This window comes from Polistes dominula, unplaced genomic scaffold (assembly GCF_049000335.1).
Source record: "Polistes dominula isolate Pdom_NZ unplaced genomic scaffold, Pdom_raw_medaka contig_77, whole genome shotgun sequence".
Taxonomy (NCBI): Eukaryota; Metazoa; Arthropoda; class Insecta; order Hymenoptera; family Vespidae; genus Polistes; species Polistes dominula.
This window is the reverse complement of record NW_028301152.1, coordinates 3809982-3833684: the sequence shown is the minus strand read 5'-3', so window position 1 is coordinate 3833684 and position 23703 is coordinate 3809982. Positions and strand designations below refer to the sequence as shown.

The window sequence follows — 23703 nt, the reverse complement described above, 5'->3', positions numbered from 1 at the left end:
AACTACCTAAATATATTACGGCTCGCGTCGTTATTCTTAGTGGCCTTTCTCTTTTCTTTAGTTTTCTTTTTTCGATTTTCCTTTGAGAAAGTTCACTAAGTTTTCCGACGGTTGCCGTTTTTATATTATTTTGTATAAGTTTATTAAAATATCAGAATGCGATATGGAATATAAGTTTTAAAGGTTGATGTAAAAACTATTTCATATTAATTCAAATGTCTTCTAATATGCAATCAAAATATAGTATAAATGTATTTAATTAATACAACCACAACAATATGATTGAACTTTTACTTGTAGATTACCGTAACACTATTTCTATCTCTTTTCACTCTCACTCTTCTCCCTCTCTCTCTCTCTCTCTCTTCCATCTACATATCAATATCTCCAATTATCCATATTATCTATATTTTCTATATTCTCGTTTACATACTTCTGCTCATTTTCAAACTCATGCTATGTACAGAATTTCTCATACATTAAATTTATACTAGCTCATTAGAGACAAGACATTTATTTCTAACAATAAGTTACGTTCGCATTTTGTTCTATTCCTTCAATGATCTGAAAATAAATGTTCAAGAATGGAAAGTATCAAAGGGGGCGATCGATCCAAGTACTATCCGAACTCGTTTTCGTTTTGACCGTTTAATAAAATCAGTTGAATTAAAAAAGATTTAGCGGGAAATCAAAAGTAATATTAAACTTATTAGGTTAAATTTGTGGGAAGAATAAGTAGAAACAACGCTTTTCTCGCTTTATGATTATATTATTTTACATCCTGATCGTAATTTGTTAATTAAAACTTCATGATTAATCGTGAAAAATAATATTTGATTCATTATTCTTAATCTAAAAATTCAAATTAAACCGAATTATTTTTAATACGAAATTAAAAATATATTCTTAAATAAATAAAAATGATAACAGTGATACATCTAACATTAACTATGAATTTTTTCGAAAAAAAAGATGGATATTTGATAGGATAAATAAGTTATGCATTACGATCGGATCTATTCATAGTATAAATGATTAATATTATCGGATTATTTAGGCTATTTGCGACTATGTTCACGATTGCTTGTATCATGTGATTGTAGCTTTAAATTTTCAAACTATTAGTAAATAATTAAAGGACCGTGCTTTTGTATGCATGCTTCGATTTCTGAAGCGTCAAACGATCGTGAAAGTCATCGTTGGTATCTTAAACATTTTTCCGAGTCTTCATCTCGAGAGTTATCTTCGTTAACAAGATAAATAAATAAAATTCTGGCTAAAGAAAAATGACAGCGATAGTAAAAGGAAGGTCACAGTTAAAATTCGTGCAAACGAATTATCTCAATATCTCGTAATAAAGAAGAAATATCATCGATATCGTCTCCATATGAAACTTCTGTCAAAATTAACTATCGTCACTAGGAGGTCACGATACAGATGAAAAAAGAATAAAAAAAAATCAGCGTAAAATGCCAAAATAACGTTGTCCAGAGACGACGGCCTTTCGAGGAATCGATTGTTACGAGTCTGCGCGTGTCGATTTACGAGCGTATTATTAGTTGAATGATATCAAAAGCATTTTCTCTTACTAACCGCCAAATTTTTATGTTAGATCGTATAAACAATCCAATGTTTTATTTTTTTTTCAAAATATAAGACAGAGAAATAGTCAGAAAGATAAATTGTTATGCAATTTTTATTTAAAAGTCATTTTAACAAATTTAACGAGGTAGACGCGTACTTATATTATTTACATTTTTATTACTGTATTCATGAAAAAAAAAAATGAAAAAAAAAAAAGAAGAAAGTAAAGAAAACAAATGCATTTATGCGTTTATATATAAAAGAAATAGAGAAAGAGAGAAGGAGGAAGAAAGAAGAAAGAATAAACAGGTACATGAATAACGAGAGAATGAGAAAGAGTGGGAAGTGTCTTTGGAGGGAGAAGAGAAAATGTATACAAGGCAGCTCACACAATTATGCAGCACGTGCCACGAGCGACGTCACAGCGCAGCAAGCGCGACCCCTTACAAATTATTTATGAGCTCCCTTCATATTTTTCACCGCTCTGAGTGGCGCTACCCCCCTTGTGAGTAGCACCTCGCATAAGGCCTTCTTCCTCTTTCTCTTCCTCTTATTTTCGTTTTTCTTCCTCTTCTTCTTCTTCTTCTTCCTCTTAGTTCTGTATCCTTGGGCTTCTTTGAAATGTTATGCCAATGATTTTTCTTTTTTTTTCTTTTTTTGCATACATCTCGCGTAATCAAATGATCCTCGAACCTTATTCTTAACTTTTCGAAATATTTCTTATTTGGTTGCATTTTAAAAACAATGGATTTTCATTTAAAAAATTTGTGCATTTGTAAAGTTATCTATTCATCTTTAAAGTCAATATAATTACGTACTATAGTGTAAATTTGATATTAATTATTTTTAGAGAGAATATTCAATAAGAGATTCGTTAATATTATTTAGATAAATCTTTTTTTGCAACATTTACTATTTAAAATATTGATGTTTATCAAAACATATTTGATGTATTCCTTTTTTACATTGCACACAAATTAGATGAAATATTTTTTTCTTAACAGAGATTAAGAATAGAACTTTCACGCCATTTAGATCTTTCCTCATCTCATTCAGAAAGCGTGTTTTTTTAAAACCTTTGATACTCAAAATTTAAAATCTGTTTTTTTTTTAATACAACGATACTTATAGTGATGCGTTCTTATTTTCTTCTGTACTTTGAAAACTAATGTTCTATTTAGTCGTATTGTTCTATCGAATTTAATATCTACAGATCAAATTTCAATTTCATACCTTAACTACTCGACTCCCGTGAAGTCTTATATTACCTAATAAAAGTATGTAATTCTGCTTTCTTTCATATTTAAACAGTATAATTATTTCAAAGTTTATTGAGTCATTTGACAAATTAACGGATTTCACAAAATAATTTCAAGATATATACACATCTATGTGAATCGAATCCAAAGTGTTTTCAGTTGTTAAGTCGAGATAAATTGGGCAAGAATAAGGTCGGTTCGGTATCGGTGTGTAAACGGTAGCACTCTGCGGCCTACTTTTACCTCCCAGGGATACGAGCGAAGAATAGAAAATTCAAATATCCTGTTCAGATATGAAAAGGATAAAGTACTTTTAATGGATATTCTCGTCCGGTAAGATAAAACGATGAACATGAAGTGGGGAGTGAGCGGGATAATTCTATAGCCGGCTTCCTCGTCATAAAAGTTAGCTCAAGTGTGGTGCACTTGCGCGAACACAAGCGAACAACCGAATCGGTTTTGCGAAAAGGTGAACGTGAGACCAGATATAACTCTGTCTTTCTTTCTTTCTCTTTCTCTTTCTCTCTCTCTCTCTCTCTCGCTCTCGCTCCCCTTCTCTCTTTTTGCATATACCAACGGAAAAATTACTTTCATTGAATAAATATTAACAAATATTATTAGTATTAATGCTATTATTATTTCGTTGAACGCTTAATGGCTAATAACGATAATTTAACTGGCAAACGCACCTGCTTCATTCTACCCCTTTCTTTTTCGTTTTAGAAAGGATGAATAAACTTTGCGTGGGAGCTACAAAATTCCTTCTAGAGTTAGTCCTAAAATAAATGTTTTTTTTTTTGTATATTCGTCGAAATTTTTTTGAAAAGAGAATTATACTAATTATAATTATAACCGCTTAACAAAGTAAAAATTGGTCAAATAATGTTGCCTAACTCTAAAATAATCTTGTAAATTCTTTAAAAACAATTGAAATATATCGTTTATTATTAAAAATGAATCGTTTATTCTAACGATTGTGTGTATTGAAAGATTAATTTATAATGTAGTGTTTATAATTTGTAATTACAGACATGTATCTTTTCTCTCAAGGTTTTTCTTACTTTCACCCTCGAAACACTATGAAGAGAAGTATCGTGATGAGTGCTCGTTCGCAAACGTCAATTCTCGCGAGAATAGGATGGTACGACAGTGTGCGAGCCGATGGTACTGGTACAGGACGAATTTTCGCAGGGTAGTTGTTAGCCAGGGTTGCGAGAAGTAGTACGATAGGGCCGCCAGAGAGAGTTTGACGGCAAATATAGAGTGGGTGAGGGACCAGGAGCAACATAGTGAGCGTAGGGCCCTAGAGACTCGCTGCAATATTTCATCATTAGACTGACACGATGCTAGGGTTAGTCGTCTTTCTCTCTCTCTATCTCTCTCTCTCTCTATCTATCTATCTATCTATCTTTTTCTTTTCTTCTTTCTCTTTCTCTCTTTTAGTCTAGGGTTATACGAAACTCGTTACATGCGTCCGTGAACGTAATACGTTGCCAGTTACACCACATTGCCACAGGGATAGCAAGAAGATCGTTGTTATTGAATTCGTCAGCGTCACAAATAAAAACAAAGTTTATGGGTGGCCTGGACCATCTGTAGTAACACAAGTAGGGTGGAAATGAGTAGAAGTCGAAAAATGGGACTACTCCTGGGTACTTAACGATCAACGAGCGTGCTTACAAATGAGGGAAGCGTTTTACTCATTAAATGAATAAAATTACAATTTTTTCATGCGATATCTATTCGCCTCTGTTTCGTGTAATATTATTTTTACATTTCATTGATTTTCTACTAATAACGATAAGATAATAATAATCTCCGTTAATCAATGATCGTATTTATAAGCATTAAAGAAAATTTTTATTAAAAAAAAAAAAAAGTATCTCAAATAATTTAATAGAAATTAACCGAATTAACCGAAGATTTAATAATTTCAAAACTTAAAATGAAGTTAATGGATAATTGTGGAAGAAAATCAAGCAAATATAGGAAAAGAAGCTAATAACATTATTTTCTATTTTTTTTTATTCTATCTAATTTGAACAAAATCAACTTCACGAGTATGTTTTGCCGTAAATCCGTGAATCCGATATATCTGGGAGTTACATGAAATGTATTTTTAACCTTCGCCGTACGAATGCGATCCACGATCCCTAAAGTTTATTGTATCCCGCAGAGAGCATTACAGGTCGTCCCAGTGCCGGGATATTATACAAGGAACGCCCCTACGCGATCATTCCGGGTCGAAGCACATTGGTTAGGGCACCCTCTTTCCATCCTATTCGTTTTCTCTTTCTCTCTCTCTTTTTCTCTCTCTCTCTCTCTCTCACTCTTTCATACTCTCGTTGAGCCTCAGATTGCGCTTGAATTAGCATAAATACCGCGAAAGGAGCATTCGACAAATTGAAGACCAGAACCTGAATATTGGCGAAGCCACAAATCATACCCTCTTTCTCTCTCTCTCTCTCTCTCTCTCTCTCTCTCTCTCTCTCTCTCTCTCGGTCTATATACATACGAGTATTTTAACCAGTAAAATTGCTTCTGCATTACAAACGAAGTTGCTGAACGTGGCATTCATGGCAATAATTAAATCGGACGAAAATTAAAATTTTCACTCATTCGTCTGTCTATTATTTAAGCTCGCCAATGAACATACTGCTTAAGTTACATTTTTCAACAGTCCCGATTAATTATAGACCACGATAAATGTCCGAGTCGATTAATTATTCTCAGCGATTTTAACTCACTGTCGGAACTCGTTTCATTTTATTGTTGCATGTGCACGAGCATTGGGGACCATAGACGATTCGTTAGTATGTATCTACGTGACTTTACTGTTTTCTACATTGCTGGAACCGAGTTTGTCATTAAAGCAATCGTTATATCGATGAATCAAACCAGTACGAAAGTCGATGTTAATAAAGTAACGTTATGCTTATGTTTCATTTACGATACCCATCAGGTAAACTTAACAGAATTGTGCATTATGTCTTTTTCATAGTATTATTTTTGAAATGATTTTCTATAGTTTCAATACATCATAATTGTTTATTGGTGTCATTGATTTAAATAACTATAAAAATAAACAATAGGAGATCATGTAAGATAGAGTAAATGAGTAGTATAAAATATTATAAAATAATGTAACACAATTTTATTCTAGAAACGCATAATACTTGAGTATTATTTTTAAAAATATTTTCTAGAATTAGTGATAGAATGTGAAATGAAATTAATGAAAGTTATTCAGAGATAATTTTTAACATATTGTGGAACAGTAATTTTCTTACTTTTAATGTTTCTTATATATTATTTCTATGTATTTATATATTAAATTATGTATAAATAAGAAATGATATTCTAATAAATATAATAATAATTTATTAACTGAATATTTACCAACGAATTGTATAAAAATGTATTTTTTTTTGCTTAAAAAAAATAAACAGAAATTATCAATAAAACAAATATAATATTTTGAAATATATTATACTTTCTTGACTACGTCATCAAACGCGATATCTCATCTTCAATAATTAATAACAATAAGTCATGGAAAATAAATATATTTTAATAGTAAACACTAAATAGATTAATTTTGAATAACTTTCCAAAATATTAAAGGGTCTTATCCGTAGGGACGAATGTAGTATAGCATAAATGCAAACTCACAAAGAGGTGTGATTGTACCTGATGATGCGGCCGGTTATTTGGATGGGGGGTTGGCATGTGAGTACCATGATGGTAAACGGAAACCGGATCGTGTTTCAAAGGCATTGGAGTGCCAGCGTTGTGCTTTCCCAAATCCGCGGCTAAAGCCTCCGCCCTCGAAAGTAAGCCGTCTTGCAGACCGCTGTTCAAGCCCCCGAATAAGTCACCCTGAAACAGAAAGCGTACCGTGCGTGACGGTAATTGAAGATGGGATTTCTTACATACGATCGATGGATAAGGACAAATACCTTTAACTAGATTCTTAAATTATCCTTAGACATTTATAAATATAAAAATCCACGTGAGTGATAATTTTTAACTTTTGATTTCAAAAAAAAAAATATGAATCTTAAATAGATTTCGATTTTTAGATTTTTCAAATAAAATTACCGCGAGATAATATTTTGTAATCTTAAATTTTTCAGATAATAAAAATATGTTATATATAATAGAAAATGTTTGTATGTAGAATATTTTCAATGTTATTCGATCGATACATCGATCTTAAATTATTTTAAGTAATGGTATTTCCATGATCATGTCGTATAAATGATTGACGTACATAAATATCGATACGTGTTACCTGTCAATTTAAGACACGTCATACGCGTATACATACATAGCTTTTACCTACAAAATTTTGAATATCCTATCGAAGAAACATTTCTTTTATTTATCGCTTGATTACGATGATCAGTGGGATCAATGTATTTCTTAAAATCAATTATAGTATATTACTCTAGTATTCTAAATAATATGTTAAAATATATAAACATTAAATAAAACGTCAAACGCTATATGTAAATATGAATAAATTGTATATATATGCAATCCGTACGTATCGTAGGATTTTTCATTCGTTTTTAAAACTATCCTATCGAACAGTATCCAGACAACAGACTGCTAGAGTATTCTGCAGCAGCGTGGCCGTACACGATCGATATTCCGAAAATAGTTTCTTCTCCCGAGACTCAAAGTAGTGTACTACGAACTTCTTCAGACTTTCGATTTGGTATAAAATCGTTCCTTGGAATTTTAAAATAACGTCTTACTCTTCATTATCTTTAATTACATTCCAAATATTATCTAATAATATTAACTAAGATTTTGACTAACGAAAATGGAAATGATCGAAAGTCCATATAAATTAAATAACGAAACTGATGCGCTATCAGTAAAACTTTTGTGCCATCTTGTTAGTTATATTATACATAACAATATACCAAGACTTCAGTAGTATGCCTGCGTGTTCTCTAATAGTATAGGTAGCATTGTTGACACACTTTCGATGTCGTTAACACGTATCTACTAAACGGTAAATTTCTTATTCACTAAAGGAAACGTATTCTCTCTGTTCGAAATACAAATTGTACAATATTATCATAACGTTAAAGTGTAACGATATCAATTTAGTAATCGCATTCGCGACAGCACCTACCCCAGAATATTCGCTAATCGAATTCATTCGTCACAAGTTAGCCAGGAGTTGATCTGAAAGATGGACACTTAACCAGACGACCCATGGGATAGTAGACGGGACAGTCAACGGTGTTAGTTATGAAACTGGACGATAGCAGTAAGGGTTCCTAGTCCCTTCTATGTATTTCCAAGTAGGACGATTCTAACCCTCCCCAAAAGTCAATTTTCGATGCCAATGAAAATAGCATGAAACGTAAGGTGAGGAAGATTGCACATGTAAACAGATTCGAATATATTTTCGAAGGAAATAAGTATTAAAAAGTTATACGATATTATTTTTAGTTAGTAATCTGGACGTTTGTTTACTTTTTTTTAATGGTATAATCAAAAAATCAATGTTTATGTTCTTTACCTTTTGAAAGTTATAGATTTACATTTGTATTTAATATAATTACAGGTAATATAAAAAATTCTAAGCAGTCAGGATTACACGTGTTAAAATAATCGAATTGATTTTAAAAGTAGTAAAATAATAAATTAGTTTTTAAAAATCGTTGAAAAATATTAACTTTTATCAACATTTTTGAAAGAACAACATGTTTCTATTCATACTTAATACATAATGTCATTATGTTTATTGATTTATGTACCTGTTGTCTGAGATCATTAATTTTGATTGTTTCTTACGAAAGGATACGACGTAAAAGGGATGCACAGAAGCAGTATCCGACGTGGCGTGATATATGTTATTTTTCTTCTGAACGTGAAGGGTTTGTTTCACCCATTTCGATAGGGGTTCTCTTAATAACGGTTATAAGTTGAATTCATGGTCGCTTTTTACACAGATACGCTTCTATAACGTGGCAATCGATATTATATGGGACATTTCGCGTCAACTACATCTGTCACTCGTGCTCGCGAAACTCGCAAGAATCGTACTTTGTTCGAAAAATATAAAACATTTTCTTCGACCAAGAATATATCAAATTCGAAAACATTGCCTACGTTCAATTATTATTTTCCTGTTCAATTAATCCCACGTAACACAGAATGTTTACAATATCAAGAATCAAATAATACAATGTGAAACTATCAAATATTTGCCAGACATTAAATAACAATTAATTTTAGGCGTTGAAATGAAATAAAATTTAACAAATACAGATTTATGAGTGTATGATTACCATCTTACATTTATTTGTTATTTTTACTTTTCAACGTAAAAAACATTAATGATTCTTTTGGTACAACGATTCGATAACTCGACCCGCGCGCTTCATTTTTAAGAAAGTTATATTATTTTTAATAAAACGATTCATTTAAGTTTTTCAACACAAAACAATTGTAGAAATTAATACTTCTGCGAACGTGACTATTGAAATGTATATTATGCGAATCGTTCGTAAAATGGGAAAAATTCATCGATAAAATACCTACCATGGACGAACAAAAGCGTTTCATTAATAAAAGAAAACTGTTAACGTGAATGTAGTCGACCTCTCTTTTATCCAAAGAATTATGAAAAGTTTAACGCCATAAAGCGGTATTGCTGATTATTTTTGTATTTTATAACTGCATTGTTTCAAAACTCGTAGTCGCATTATTAAACTTAAATTGGGTACCAACTGACGTGCAGAAAATGAGTCTTCAATGTTAACCTCCCACTCTGTAGAATTTTATTAATAATTTAACACGTCGATGAGGTCAATTCCCATAACGTCCTTTCTATAAAGTTAATTGAAATTACCGATAGACAGAGATTATGATATTCTTTGTTTTCTTTCTCCCCTCCCCCTTTTTCTCTCTCTCTCTCTCTCTCTCAGTCTTCTTTCCCACCTTCTTTTTTAAAAACAACAAAAGAATTAATTCGATAAATTTCTATAGAATATTTATTAGAAAGGTAAATGTTTTCTTTTTATCTGTAAAATAATATTTCGTATTTAACAATATTAAAAATAACGTAGACAACCTTTTTATATCTACGCAAATACAAATAAAAATAATAATCACTCTTATTTTAAATTCAAGTGAAAAAAAAAAAGGAAAGACCATACGCAAATTCGAAAGAAGAACGAAAGAAACAAATAGTATTAATAATATCTCAAATTGACCTTGAAAATTGTTCAAGCAAAAAATGCAATCGTTTAACGATTCTCGAAGATCTCATCAAAGTACGAGTATCGGTAACGAGGTCGAACCACGAAAATTTATACGTGGGAGTTATCAAAATATCGTTAGCACGATATGCTCGGTCGGACGGGGCCAAAGGTGATTCACTGCTCCTATATTCATTACGAGCGGTAACGTCCGCATTGCTCGATCAATGTTTCATGTGAAAACCACCGTCGTACTCTGGCGCTTCGATTATTTATGAACTTCTCGTGTCTTCGTCGGGTACAAGCACCACTACTACCTATATGCCCTGTTCGCTATCTCTAGGTTGCTGAACCGCCGCCACTTTTTCTAATCTTGTGACGGCAGCCCCTTTCGCCGTTTCTCTTCCTTTCTCTTTCGATCATCCCTAGATATACTTCGATTCCCTTGCGACACCTACTCCTACAAACGCAAAAAAAAGCGATTATCTGAACGGCTCTTACGAATGGTAAGCCTTACACTCGAACGAATATGCTAACAAATGCTAACGAAAATGCTAAACAAAAATACAAATTAATCTTGCATAAATATTATCATTGTTTAATTATATAATAATCATTTATTAATACTTTATCAAAGACTATTAGAATAATCTCTAGATCAAATAAAGATCATGATGAAAATTATATTAACCTGAACAAATTCGAAAGATTGATAATCGATCGAAGAGAGAACTTAAAGTAGCTATTTTTGTTGAAATTAGAAAAAGATCGAGGACTTCTCGTTTGTTCGACACTCTATTTATCCAATCCTAATTGACATTACTCAGAAACTAAAGATAAATGTTAGTCATTTGTGAGATAGACGTTGCGTTTGGTAGAAGAAAAAATGCCTTTTCTTCGTGTAAAGTGTTAACAGGGCGATAAATCGCGTAGGAGCTTTTGTTTCGTAAGTTTGTCTTCTTCTTCTTCTTCTTCTTCTTCTTGTTCGAATGGAAGGAAGAAGGCTTGTTTAGGGTCGGCCAAAGCACCTGAGATGATCATACGTTCTCTCGAATTTCAGGAACGATCCTTCCTATCCAGTAAGATGCTATAATGTACAGAACGAGAACGATAGAAAGAGAGAAAGAGAGACAGATAAAGAGAAAAATAGAGAAAGAGGGTGAGGTAGAGAAAAGGGGCAAAGATACAGATTGCTCTTGTTAAAGGACGTGGTTAACAGCTCGTAGAGTTGTTTAGCAAACTTTCTCATCGTCCCTTATCGCGTTTCGCTTTTCCACGTCGCCGCGGTTAATAGAGTCATTTTTCTGAGCTGCCTTTACAGGCAGGACCCCAAGCAGCAACTAAATACGTCTTCTGAGTGGAGCCACCGTTAAGGATTAGCCAATTACAATTGAATTACCGCACCCTGTCGGAAGATGGAGCAGGAGTTAATTTATCGATGCCCCCCTTCTCTCTGTGATGTGCCCACAAAAGCAATTAAATCGACGATATACAACTTATTAAATAGGTATCGTATCATAATTATTTTCATCAGTTTTTCCAATCAAAAATTTCAATATTTTATCTTATAAATGTTAATAATCATAATTAGCGAGTAAAAGCTAATTTGCTATATCATCAAACCATTTTTAATTCAAACTAAGAACAGTTAGGTAGCTATTTTAATTATGATTGATCCATCTCCTTGGAAAATTAATCATATGTAATTCGAACGTATTTAATTGATGTTGGTTATTGAAATTTGTTTACGCCTACCGATTATCGTATCGTAGAATTATTCGCTTGCTGATCGAACGATCATCAAAGTTGCATTAGAAGCTTCCGCTACGTTGTTATGCGTGGAATGAAAAGAGGAAGACAGAGAGAGAGAGAGAGAGAGAGAGAGAGAGAGAGAATGAGAGAAAGAAAGAGAAAAAGAGAGGAATAATAAGAGAAAGATAGTTTCCCTATTTATTTTCGATCTTTTTTTTCATTATTCTTATTTTCCTAATAAAAGAAAAAGGTAACCATCTGTGAATATCATGTAACAGTTGAGTATTTGAGTATATTTACGTCATTAATTACCGATCGAATCGTGGTTATGCCGATCTGAATATGAAGTATACTCGGGACCGACGACTATCGGATATTGCAAATTGGGACGATTACGTTATTTCCGTCCGATAACCTACATCGCGGAGTAGTCTGAGCCATGAATAAATAAATTCTTCCAGAAAATCTGACGTCTGACACGAAAACAAGCAGACTGTTCAAATTATCACTTGCATGGCGGAGTACCTACTGTCTAGAAAGGAATATTATTCTACTCTTCGTTATAGCGCGTTCAAAATTTGCTTAACTTCCCCGTCTACCACCATCTCCACCTCCGCTTTCACCTCCAACTCCTTTTTATCCTCCTTCTCCTCTCTCTCTCTCTCTCTCTCTCTCTCTTCCTGAGTAAAAATCCAATTAATGAAAAATTTGGATTAACATCGAACGTGATATCAAATAATAAAAGCTGTTCTCTGTCTGTCTGCCTGTTTGTCTACCTGCCTATCTCTCTTTATCTCTCTTCGTTTCTCTTCAATCAATACCGTAGCAAGAAGAAATTATAATTTATTTATATCTTCGACATTTTCTGAAAAAAAAAACTGACAAAAAAAAAATATAAGATTTGATAATATCAAAAAATGATTTTTCCGATTAGACGTCGCAAATGTTATGACAACTCAAAACAAAGCGTAATTCTTTAATCGGAGAAAAGAATATAACTTGTAAGGACTAGACGATTTTTTCTATATGTTTTTAACGAAGAAAAATAAAAGAATTAGAAAAATTAGTCAATGGAATAAATTATGTTCAGGTGCAGGTGTCTATTGCATCGATGGAAAGCATAAATAACACTTTGATCTTTTTATGACACTGAAACTATCCTCGTACAACCTCATCGTTTGTCTGAATAATCAATTTTCGGCCATAATCGTAACCACGAGATAGTAAGTTTATGCGTACCCTGCTATCATAACTACTTACGTGGTTTTGTAAGTCATAAATATCATTTTAATATTTTATACATGACGACAAAATATATGATCTTTTTATTATTTCTTTTAAAATTTCTATTTCTGATCTCAAGTTTCTTGACCAATAATAAATCAAGAATTTAAGAAATCAATCTTACAACTGCTTCTTTCAATTTGTCTAAGTTTTGTTGCAGCTATTATCACGATAGTTGATATCATAGGTACAATTGTATAATAATAATAATGCAAAGATGCCGTTTAAAAAACGAATTTCTCATTCATCACATTATAGGTAATTTAAATTAATAATAAATTCTTTTTTAAATAACATTCCAAATATTGAGACCATCTAATTTTTTTACATGATTTTTCGTTTAATTATTATTTATTTTAAACTTTTTGTTTTTATTGTTACGAATATATATAATGAGAGTATAATGGAATAACAAAATATAAAATACAACAACAAAATATGCATTTATAGAAAATTATAACAAATAAACAAATATTTTTTTACACTCGCTTCATATCATCGTTGATACAACTTCTTACGACCAACATTGAATAAAATTCATTATCAAAAATGAAACTCATGAAAATATTGCGTCGAGAAAATAATTTCTTATTATTTGATTTTCGTGCAATGATCCTTATTTAATTTAAATCAAATATATTACAAAGTAATTCGAGACAATGTCGTGCCAGTCGTTGTTCGTAGACTATGAACTAATTTATTAAATGAATAAAATGAACTAAAGGAAAGAAAAGGAACAAACTAAAATCTCAAACCAGTTCTTTCCCTCACTTCTATTTATGTTCTCGCATATTCGCATTTTTTGTTTATATATATATATATATTTCTTAACGGAAATGAATAAAATACTCACATTATGCCTTGGTGACCAAGAATTGCACATTATGGATGCATCTTCCAATATACGACTCTGCAATATCAAAAATTTCATTTTTAAAGAACGTGGCAAGTAATATGGACAAAAACATTGAGGATTGTCGAACATTATACTTTCAAATAAAAAAGAAAACAAGAAAACACGCATAAAAAAACCGTATTCTTTTAATGAAATTATAAGATACCTATACGTATGGTTATAACAATGATTCCAACGAAAAATAGAATTTTACCGTTACTTTCGTAGAAACTAGACACTGAAATTTGGTCAAAAAATACACCAACCGAACGAATCTTCACAAACCCATTAGTAAATCCAAAGCTTTTTCCGATGCTCATTCTTCTCGAATATAGATCGACGTAACTGGCGAAAAAAAGCATAGACAAGAGCTAAAAAAAATATATATATAAAAGAAAATTCCTCTATTCCTATAAAAATGACGAGCACCAACCCAACAAAAAACAAATCGATAAAAAAAATATGGCTCGAGGTAAACATCTCCAGTAGTTATCTTGAAAATCACATCGAACGACACAATTGCATATCCATCCGATTCGATTTATCGAATTTGACGAATGATAGGTAGCGATAAATGCGAAACTATACACTGTAAAAAGCGAAAGGAAGAGAGATAAAGAGAAAAAGAAAGAAATAAAAAGAGAGAGAGAGAGAAAAAATTTGCGTAAAACGATAGTCTCGGTGATTATTATCCTTAATGATGTTTAATATGAGTTTAATGACCGTTGCAGACGAAATATTTTCGATCGCAACGATTTTCGCAGAAGAGAACGCGAAGGATTTATCTGTCAACGAGACTTAATATTCATCCAATCTGCATATTTCATTTCCACCGATCGTATAATATGTATATTTAAAGCGAACAGTTAAGATTGACAGAATCGGGGCACACCGGCGTCGCGACGCCGTCGCAAATTAAATGAGTCATTTTTGGATACGCGCGCAGAACTAGGTAATTCAATATCGTCCTTATTAAAAAAGCGTCGGGTAATTCTCCATTCCCTGTCGTTCCCATCCCCTTACCATCACACTTTCATTCCTTTCTACTCTTTCCCTCCTGCTACATCTCATTGCACTTGCTTGACTGATGACAATGATCGCATTATTACAGTGAAACACATCACTTTACTGGATCAACGCAGCCAATCAACGGTGTCACGAACCTTCCAGACTATTGTTTGGGATCATCGACTTTTAGATATTTTGCTTTTTTTTCATTTCTTTTTATTATTTTTTTTTTTTTAATAAATTGTAGTCCTTTCTTTATCATTAGTCAATTTATTTATTCTTTATGCAAAAAAACTATAGATTTTCATTGTTGTTATAATGATTATTACCTATTTCAGATATTTTAAAATTGACCGATTAGACATTTTTAAAGATTAATCCAACTCTTACAGACTCTTAAAGATATTATATATAAGATACGCAATAAAGTAGTATTTATTATTGTTAGCAAGAGAAAGAGAGTATGAAAAAAAAATGTGTAATGCAAAATTTATTTAATTATCATATTTCATTCTATCTATTTATGTTATCGTTTAAAGAAGTTGTTTATATCAACTCCTTCATTCCTACTGAATTTTTAAATAGACTTCGTCACGATTAAAAGCATGCCACGATTTGATCTCAAAATCTCAAAATTTTTATTCTTCAATGTTTTGTAAATTCCAAATCTTGTCGTTATTTAAATTAGACAATAGTAATCAAGGTCTTATTATAAATTTCTGGATATCAAATTCATCTTCCTATAATTTATAAACACAGAACCTTATTTTAATTAAATTATTAGAGTTTTATATTCATTTCAGTAGTATAAGTAATAATATCTCATACTTTAATATAAGCAACTCTGTTTATTTTTCTAAATTTAATTATAATAATAATATTTTAATATCGCACATCGTATAGACATTTGCATCGCACTGTCGATGATCCCTTAACATATCTCGGAATAATTTTCAATTTGAAATAGACCGACAGAATTGTCATATCGCGTGACGTTCCCGAGGATGTCCCTTGAAAGCAGGATAGAAACTGACAAGAGGAATAGGATAGGGTGATTGTCAGGGACGCGTCGTGTTCCAGGCTTTACGAATTTTCCATCTCATAGTGGTTTTACCCTTTATCTCTACCTGATATAGAGTTCACTACGATCTTCTAAAAATATTACTTTAAAAAAAAAAGCAAAAAAAGAAAACACTACGTAGAAAATACATAACCCCTTTCCTGCAATATTAACTTTCTTTTTCATTTATAGAAAAGACAAATATTGTACATCCACTTATAAGTAACTATTAAGAATGAAAATATTATAATTATTAAATAAATTATAACACAAAACTACAGTAAACATCAATATGATGTTGTAATTCTACAAATACTTGTTTTTTCAACTATATAATAAACAAAATCTCAAAAGGGAAAAAAATAAAATCAACTGATAAATCATCTTAATGGTATACATTGCAAGCTTTTTATGATCTAGCAGATAGAACTTGGCAACGACCGTATCTAAAGTCATGATAATACTCTACAAATATTCAAAGAGGTCGTACAAACGTGTTTCTCCATCTTCTACGAACAAACGAACAAAGCATATACACGAAAATGTATATACTTTAACCGAAGTATATTTATATACCTACAGCTACACGTTTCCATATATGTATGGATAGATCATAGATCCCTCGTGGATGTTTATTTGTATGTGTGTGTGAGTGTGTGTGTGTGTGTGTTTATGTGTGTACTATGTGCTTTAGTACGCGTTGTACACATTGACGGTAAATACAAAGGTCCATCGAATCGTCAGTATGTGTATATCTGTTCTTGTACACAACGAATGTGTATATACATACATACATACATACATACATATAATGCTGTCTGTCAGTCATTACAAGTACATCTATTCGCTACATATATATATACATACATACATATATACATACGTATCTACATGCATACGATAGAAAGCATAGGACAGAACCACTCGCGAGCGAACAAACAGCCGCGACCGGATCAGTTAGCCCGGCTAATTGATTTTCCTTCGCTGTAGGAGTTAGTAGTAGTGGCACACGGTATTGCAACGCACGCTACAATATTGGGAGACGGTGCCGCGCACAACGGTCAAATCCAATCGGAAACTCCCGTTTGATTATCAGAGAACATGCATGGCCGATTGTAAATCAACCACAATCGTGTTTGGGAATGATTCCCGATCCTTTCCGAATACGACGAAATCCTATCTCTCTCTCTCTCTCTCTCTCTGTTTTCTTCTCTATCTTTATCCCTATCTTTATTAGATGAATGATTTGTTTTTTTCTGATTTTAAGCCCATGACAACAATCGTTATAAAATTTTCTATGATAAATTAAATAGTATTTATATAATTCGTTGTTTCTTTTTTATTACGTGTAAAGATTTATTGTAAATCGAGATTAAAGAAAAATTAAATTGAAATTATTTTTTAGATAATATTTATTATATAATAATATATTCGTATTGTATGTACTATAGACACTTAAAATTTTCAGATGAATCGTGGTATTTACAATGTAACCGGCACATCCGAAATTCGAAACGATCGTCGTGTATATTCCGGCTATGAGAGACGAGATCAATCAGTAAATTCGGCCATTCCCTTGTTTAACCATGGTAGAATGGTGCACTGGTGCAGCCGCAACAAAAGGTGCTTCTCGTCGATAAATCCAATCCGAAACTCACGATTGATTGCCAGGAAATACATCGGTAGAGCTCCATATTATACGTTCTGTTACGAATACCAGTATACATTTTCGAATTTCATCACTTTTATGTATTATTTTTACGTACGCTGTTATATATAACATGTATATATGTATATATACATACTTATATACTACATAATGTAATATATAGCATTATATATATATAATGCTATATATAATATGTATATATATGTATATAAGGGTATACATATACATATATGTATATTTCGACGATTTATATTAATGGTAATATTTCACTGTTAAGATTATTATTCATAAAATGGAGGATAAAAATAAATAAATATTTAAATTAAAGCATTATATAAATCTATTTCTTTAAATTATTCTAAATCTTAAATACATTTTTTTGATGATTATACCGTTGATTAATAAATAAATTTAAAAGTAATTTGTTCGAAGTTTGAATTACGAATACTACGTTACAGAGTGAATCAAGTTTAAAATGGAATAAAATAAAATATCGAAAAAAAAAAAACACTTAAGAAACGAAGATCTTCGATCGGTCAGAGGTTCCTGAGAAAGTTCCCTTCGTTGGAACTTCAGTTGATAATTATCTAAATTTACCAGGGAGCTGGAGTCAAAGTGTGAAGTCGTGTTCAAAATCTTTCAGCACTTTGGGGCTCTCATCCGCCGGTTAATAACAAATGAGCCGGGCTACGTCTCTCCTCACTTTTGTTATAATCGGACATACTTGCCCTCTCCGAGGTACTGTCAACCATTCTGTATTATTCAACGTACTCGTTTGAGCCATTCTAAACACCTTTCAAAGCTTACTTTCACTTTATCTTTCTAATCTATGTTTTCGTCGTTAACTTTTCCTTAGTCAATTATTGAAAGCAACTTTTTAAACTATTCGTATATTTACTTAATAACTTTGATTTATATACTTTTGTATGATATTATACATCAAATATAATTGCATGTATAAATCAAAGAAAGGTCTGTTGTCATGATTTTTATAATAATACAAATTGACTGAAAGAATTTTTTTTTAATACCAAGATCACTTTAATGTTTTTAAATTGAACTATTATATGTTTTTTTTTTAATAATAATAAAAATAGGACAGTAAAAAAATTCAATAAATTCAAGCAATGTTATTCCACGTTAGATTAAAACTCAGAATAAGCTATTTTTAATTTAAAATCGATTACTTCGTCATCATTATTGGTGTCACTAACAATTTTCTTTTTATATTATCTAGCAGACATTACAAAGAATAATTAAATATATATATATATATTTATATATATAAAACAGAAATTGATACTTAGTACATGCTCACGCTTTGACTTTACAATTGAAAATAAAGTCGGAAATATAAAATAATATGATTCCAGACAATTTCTTCAATTCATCCGATGAAATATCACAGTCGATTCACAAAGTAACACCATCAATCCCTAACACACTAATTGAAATTTAATTATCCGATTTTCAATTTTAAGAAAAAAGAAAAATGTGAAAAAATACCAAATAGTATAAAAAAAAAAAACGAAATTATTTTTACAATAATTCCAATTATCCTGGGAAAAAAAACAAATCAAATTGTAAACACGGTTTTTATTAGTGTGTGTAATACAACGAAATGTGAAATGTAGGGTGACTTTGCTTTTTTTTTTCTTAAATAATAAATATCTGGCTAATTTTTATTTTTATAATATCATATATTGCGGGTTAAAAAAAGTGTTTCACTTCTGTAATAATATATTCTTGCCATATTATCATAAATGTCTTAAAAATCATAGTACCCGTTAAGAAGACCATGCTGCATATACCTCAGCAAACGATACGCCGAGAGATTTTCCCCTTTTATCCCTGGAATAATGCAAAACACGAGTAGAAAGCCGTTACATGCTGTCACACTTCTCGAGAGTTAATTCGAGTCTCAAAGAAGACGTTTTAACACGAGAGCAAGTAACTCGGGAGTAAATCTTTTCGATCGCGTTAGATGCAACATAGGGGGGTACAGGATAGTAAGGTGGAGAGGAGGAGAAGGAGGAGGAGGAGGAAGGGGGCTAAGGTAGGCAGCAGACAGGGGGGATTTGCGTTGACTCCATCTCATAATTATTTCAAGAGAAAAACGCAAGCCTCGGCGAAGCGCGAAGCGCCTAAGAGCTCTGTAAAGAGAATTTATGAAATTTTGTAATGTAATATTCTGATTCGTAGACGCCGTGGCCCGTACTCCTCGTTAACTCTTTCCCTGCTAACGATTTTTTTGCTTTTAATGTAGAGAACGCTATTATGTGATTCCAGGAAACGTCATTGCGCCGCTCGCGTTCAAAGGAGGAAATGAAGTGAACTAATGCAATCTTGAAAATTCAGAAAGCGACAGTAGCAAGTAATCAGACGTTGTAGATACAAGGCGAGAGCAGTTTATCAGTTTTCACAGTTAGAATTTTTAAATGTCGAGAGTTTCACAAGTGACCGTAGGTAAGGCAAACATTTTTCACAAGGAGGAGACCTCCTTTTCCATTTTCGATCTAAATCGAGAAATTAATAGTCAGTTCTACGTCGTTGATTATCAACGATTCAAAGGAGTGAGAACGATAGTCAGAAAGCGAAGTCAACTGCGAACGTTAACTCTGTCATAATTCATCGTTCTGTTTACTTTAACCCTCCGCATTTCGACATTTGATAACGTAACGCTAATTCCACGATCAATAATGCATGAATCGTTGAAATTATTCTTTGAATCTGTACACCGATTGGACATTTAGTTCCTAAGAGTACCATTCCTGATTTATTCAAATTTTAAATTTCCAAATATGGCATAGAAAAAAGAAACACTCAAGATCTCAACATTGTCGATCTTTGATGTTTCATTCAAGTGGAAGAAAATGTTATATCGTGAAGGGTTCTGTCTGATAGTATTTAAATAGAAGTCACCAAAAGCGTGGACTCGGTTCGGACGAAAAATCAGTGATTTCGTAGGCATACTACCCACATATATCTCTGCTAGCCACGCTCATTGGCTACGTACCGTTCCGCCCCCGCAGCCCCGCCAATCAGACCGGCCGCTTTCTCTCATCGATCCACACCATCCACACTATACTCAGCCGCCATGCTCAACTTGCCTGTTCCGGCTATCCTTCTCCGACGATATACCTTCACCAACGTGGAGTAGCGAACATAAACGAAGCAAAGGGAAAACCTAAGGGCAACCAATCGAGAACGAAGAAAATATTTCCAAAAGAAAAAACCCGACACGATTGCTTCGACGGATGTAGATATTTTTCCTTTCTCTCTCTCTCTCTCTCTATTTTTTTCTCTCTTCTTGTTCACAAACGTTTTTACGTGTAATGTATGTATATTTATGTACATTTCTCATATATGCACAACGAAATACACGATCAATGTTTAACTTCAGAATTTCTAACGTCATTCTTCTTTCTATTACAAAGTTAAAATCATATTTTATTGTCATAGAATTTTACCGATTATTATGACAAAGAGTTAAATCAGAAAAAAAGAAAAATAGATAAAATTTATTTTATAATATAAATAATTTTAATATAGAATACATTTTGTTAAAATTTTAACTTTTAGTTCATTATCATTACTACCGGAAAATATTCATTATGTTCGTAAATAATTGCAATACTTAATCGATTTATTCACTGTTTTTATCTTCCTCGAAAGAAACTATCAAAGTAATTAATCGTCGTTTTAAATCGTTGTTAAGCGCATCCTTAAAATGTTTTTAAAAATTAACAATACTCAATAGATAATAGTACTCAAGAGAGGTACCACTTAAACTCGTGCACTTTTCTTTTCCAAATTCAATCATTTGTTGTTAAGTATGATAAAGCGAGGTTCTTACACAATCATTTCCCATCCATCATATGTTGTTCTCCGTCAACAACGGGGTGTTCATTCCCAGACCAAAGTATCGAATTTTCTCTCGAACTTGGGAAACACTAGCACAGCGACGACAATTAGGATAAAAATTGACAAACGAGAAAGACCGCAATGAACCGTTTATGATGGATAGTTCGTGAACATGTTTCCTCATAAAAATGATTTTTCACGAGTTTTGCAAATGATTAGAAGTTTATTATCTTTACACATACGACATATTCGATCTACAAAAATATTCATTTTTTTTTTTAATAAATAAATGACGATTACAAAATATCTCCCAAAAAAACATCTAATCAGCTAACGATACATTATGATAAAAAGAAAGAATTCAATTGTTGCAATATAATCTATAATAATACATCGTCAAAGTAATTATAAAAATCTAAAAACCTAATTAAAGAAAAAACAAACCAACGGAATAAAGATTATATCAAAAATCACGTAATAAATTTGCAAAAAAGATGGTATAAAAATAAAAATTCGAAAAGGGATATTCGAGTGACCGATATCGAACTGAGAACCGAATAAAAAAAAATACTTTCGACGCTATACAGACGCATCAATTTTCATTATCCCATTTAGTAAATAGGCCGACATTGTGGAAGAGGAGAAAGTGATTCGGGTCTGTCAAAAATGGTCTGTGGCGCGGTCGAACTCCCGTCTGGTTAACAGGCAGTCTCGTCATTGCTACGGCCGCTATAACGGGCGTACACAGCTATAGCAAGAAACCTCCTCTAATGGAGGTTCGCTTCGACCGGGTCGACTCTCTCGCGCACAACTCCCTCCGAGCAACCTAGCTACGCCACCCTTCGGAATAAACTCGACTCACCCTCTCTTTCTCTCTTTATCTTCCTATCTCTTTCTACTACCATCGTTCTCTCTAAACCAGTCCTCCTCTCTTTCTATTCTTCATCCTATTTACTATATTCCTTCCTTTTCCTTCTTTCCCTCTTTTCTCTTTTTCTTTCTCTTTCTTATTCCCTCTTCACTTTAACCCCCTTGAAGACAAGCATTCCCTTCATCGTTCTCCATTTTTTCGTCGTTCTCCGTTCTCCACTAGCGTATTTCATCATACTTTCTTACTGCTTTCTACCAGCAACTTCTCGTCAATGGGACAATTATCTCTCTTCACTTTTTTCCTTCGTTTTTTATCTTTCTTCTTCTTCCTATTTCTCTTCCCCTCGTTCAGGTTCTCTCCGATCTCTCGGATCATCTTTATAGCCGATCGCATTAAAACGGTACGGCACGTGGAGTTTATAGGGCCATCCTCAAAACCACCTTAGTAGTCTTATATACATAGGTACATACATTCTATTATATATATATATATATATATATATATATATATATATATATATATATATATATATATATTGTAATAAAAAAAGAGAGAGAGAAGGTGGACGAGTTTTACGTCGACGATCTTGGACGTTTCATCCTTCGACGAGAGGCGATCGTTTCACGAAGCCGGCCATTCGTCCGTTTCTCGTGAAAAAATTCGGACTTTCCGTTCCGTAGTGGTCGTCGTATTTTTTTCAAAGAAGACAGACCATTGCATTATTAAAAAGACGTTAAACGAGTCGCATGGAAAAAGTGAAACTATCGTCAAGGACGTCTCGGTTTAGCAGTTTTTATCGGCACAAGTTCTCCTGGAAAACTGCCTGCGTTCTGGCTTTATCGATCTTTGTTAACTCTTCGTTCTACAAAAAAAAAATAATAATAGTCAACTTACCGAAAAAAATAATAATAAAATGAAATCGAGATTTTTATTTTATTTTGTTCTCCACTTTCGTCGTTTACCATTATATAAATCGCGTACACACTTCTCGACGATCATCGTTATTATTTATATGTCTATCAGATACGAACACTTTCATCGAATTACAAAACCTTCAATGGACGGACGATTCTTATCGAAGGAAAGAAAGGGAAAAACAAATTGACCAAGAGATAAGAGAACCGATCGACTAGGAAACGAATAGGAAACACGATACTCTGGCAACGAAGGCGAATGGACGAGCGATAATTTACGAGGCATGTAATTGGAACGGTAGTAATGCACTTAAGGA

The 23703-nt window shown here is 32.4% G+C and overlaps 1 protein-coding gene across 1 annotated transcript in view; it reads right to left on the bottom strand.

Annotated features, from left to right (window-relative positions):
- The window catches only part of acj6 (abnormal chemosensory protein 6), a 44378-nt gene that overhangs the window by 6855 nt on the left and 13820 nt on the right, over positions 1–23703 (bottom strand). The window contains 2 exon segments of the mRNA XM_015316635.2: positions 6516–6722; positions 13959–14015. Coding sequence (XP_015172121.2) covers positions 6516–6722; positions 13959–14015 — 264 coding nt within the window.